The following is a 2,611-nucleotide window of genomic DNA, read 5'->3' on the forward strand; positions in this document are numbered from 1 at the left end:
CCTCGCGCAGACGGGCGACGCCTTCACGGACGACTGCATCAACGCCGTCCGCTTCCTGGCCATCGACGGCGTCGAGGCCGCAAAGTCGGGCCACCCGGGCATGCCCATGGGCATGGCCCCCGCCGCGTACGTCCTCTTTAAAAAGTTCATGAACTTCAACCCCACAAACCCCGCCTTCGTCAACAGGGATCGCTTCGTCCTCTCCGCCGGCCACGGCTCCATGCTCATCTACGCCCTCCTCTACCTCTTTGGCTATGACAGCGTCGGCCTCGACGATATTAAGGCATTCAGGCAGTTCATGTCCCGCACCCCGGGCCATCCGGAGAACTTTGAGACCAAGGGCGTCGAGGTCACCACCGGCCCGCTCGGCCAGGGTATCTGCAATGCTGTCGGCCTTGCCCTGTCGGAGGCCCACATGGCCGCCGTGTACAACAAGCCGGATGCCACCCTAATTGACAACTACACCTATGCCATCATGGGCGATGGTTGCCACATGGAAGGCATTTCCAGCGAGGCCTGCTCCCTCGCCGGCCATTGGGGTCTGGGCAAGCTCATTGCCCTCTACGATGATAACCGCATTTCCATCGACGGCAGCACCGACATCGCCTTCACGGAGGACGTCGGCGCCCGCTTCGAGGCCTACGGCTGGCAGGTCATCAACGTTGTCAACGGCAACGTCGATACCGCCGCCCTGGAGGACGCCATCGCCCAGGCCAAGGCCTGCACAGACAAGCCCACCCTCATCAAGGTCACCACCATCATCGGCTACGGCTCCCCGAACAAGGCCGACTCGCACGACTCGCACGGTGCCGCCCTCGGCACGGACGAGGTCGCCGCCACCCGCGAGGCCCTCGGCTGGAAACACGACCCCTTCCATGTCCCCTCTGAAGTCCTCGACCACTACCGCGAGAAGATCCCGGAGGGCCAGAAGATAGAGGCCGACTGGAACGCCACCTTTGCCGCCTACAAGAAAAAGTACCCCGACCTCGGCAACCAGTTTGAGACCCTCGTCCTCAAGGGAGAGATGCCCGCACAGGTCGAGAAGGCCCTCGTCAAGGCCGCCACCGACATCAAGGCGCCCATGGCCACTCGTCAGTTGTCCAACCTCATGCTCAACACCATTGCCCCGCTTCTCCCGTCCTTCATTGGAGGCTCGGCCGATCTAGCCGGCTCCAACTTGACCATCATGAAGGGCTACGGCGACTTCCAGAAGGCTACCCCCGAGGGCCGCAACCTGCGCTTTGGCGTGCGCGAGCACGCCATGGGCGCCATCGTCAACGGCATTTCGCTTTCCGGGTACAACTTGTTCCCTTACAGCGCCACCTTTTTCTGCTTCACCGACTACATGCGCGGCGCCATGCGTCTCTCCTCCCTCTCACAAGCCGGTATGATCAACGTCATGACGCATGACTCGATCTTCCTCGGTGAGGACGGCCCGACTCATCAGCCCATCGAGCATCTCGCCTCATTCCGTGCCATGCCCAACCACTACATGTATCGCCCGGCTGACCCGATTGAGACTGCCGCCTCGTATGCTGTCGGACTCGAGTCGAGGAAGACACCTACCACCATTGCCCTCACTCGTCAGAAGACAACCATTCTCGAGGGCGGCTCCTTCGAGGGCGCCAAGAAGGGTATGTACGTGCTCAGCGACAACTCGTCTGGCAACCCGGACGTCGTGCTCATCGCTACTGGTTCAGAAGTCGAGCTCATCGTCGATGCGGGCGAGATGCTGCGCAATGCCGGAAAGACTGTGCGAGTGATCTCGGCCCCATGCGTGGACCGCTTCGAGGAGCAGTCGTCAGCATACCAGGAGAGCGTACTCCCCGCGAGCTTCCCGCGAAGCAAGGCGCTCGTGTGTGAAGCAGCGACCAGCTATGGATGGCACAAGTATGCCAGCAACTTTGTCACCGTCGATCGGTTCGGTATCTCGGCACCCGGTGGTAATGACATGCGGGAGTTCTTCGGCATGACTGCCAAGAACGTGTTTGAGAAGGCTAATGCGCTGTAGATTGTTGGTCGTGTCGGCTTGATTGTTTGTGTGTGTTGCGTTTTTGTGGTAAATTTGTCAAGCCTCGGCGTGTAGGACGCGCATATGAGTGAATAGTTGTTTTACGTCGTTTTATCATCTTGTTTGCTATTGCGCGGTGCGAAGCCTTCTCTACAATACTAGTGTCTATTGGACCTTTGTCCTCATATGAGGACATTATTCGACCTATGTTTATTCTTGACTTCCGCTTCCTCCACATAGAACGGAGGTTGGATTGTGCTGTCCAGCATGGCTACTCTGACACGTGCATGTACACGTGTACATATCGTTTGTGTTTTTGGTCCATCTCCAACAATCTCCCCGCCCGTCCCACGTCGCCAGCTCGTGGCCACCCTCAGCCATTGGTACGCCTGGCGTACAGCCATTGGATGTATTGCAGGGCCCGACTGGCCTGCTCATTTCGGAGCGCAAGGTGCGCCCGGCAAGGAACCACCCCTCTCTCGCGATTTCCCGTCCCGACCAGAACGGCAATACCACCGTACCCTTGGTACTGTATAATAGACCTTGCGCCCCGCTCTGCCAGCTCCCCCACCGCGCCTCACCACCCGCGCCCCCCCTCAG

General features: G+C 59.6%; 1 protein-coding gene; it reads left to right on the forward strand.

The window, feature by feature from the left end:
- Nucleotides 1–2,218, forward strand: part of CHC_T00009390001 (transketolase) — a gene marked incomplete at its 5' end in the record, with an annotated part of 2,220 nt that extends 2 nt beyond the window's left edge. The window contains 2 exon segments of the mRNA XM_005710069.1: nucleotides 1–2,011; nucleotides 2,012–2,218. The exon segment at nucleotides 1–2,011 is cut by the window's left edge and continues 2 nt beyond it. Coding sequence (XP_005710126.1) covers nucleotides 1–2,011 — 2,011 coding nt within the window.
- Nucleotides 2,219–2,611: the final 393 nt, after the last annotated feature.

This window comes from Chondrus crispus, genomic scaffold, assembly GCF_000350225.1.
Source record: "Chondrus crispus Stackhouse genomic scaffold, scaffold_517, whole genome shotgun sequence".
NCBI lineage: Eukaryota > Rhodophyta > Florideophyceae > Gigartinales > Gigartinaceae > Chondrus > Chondrus crispus.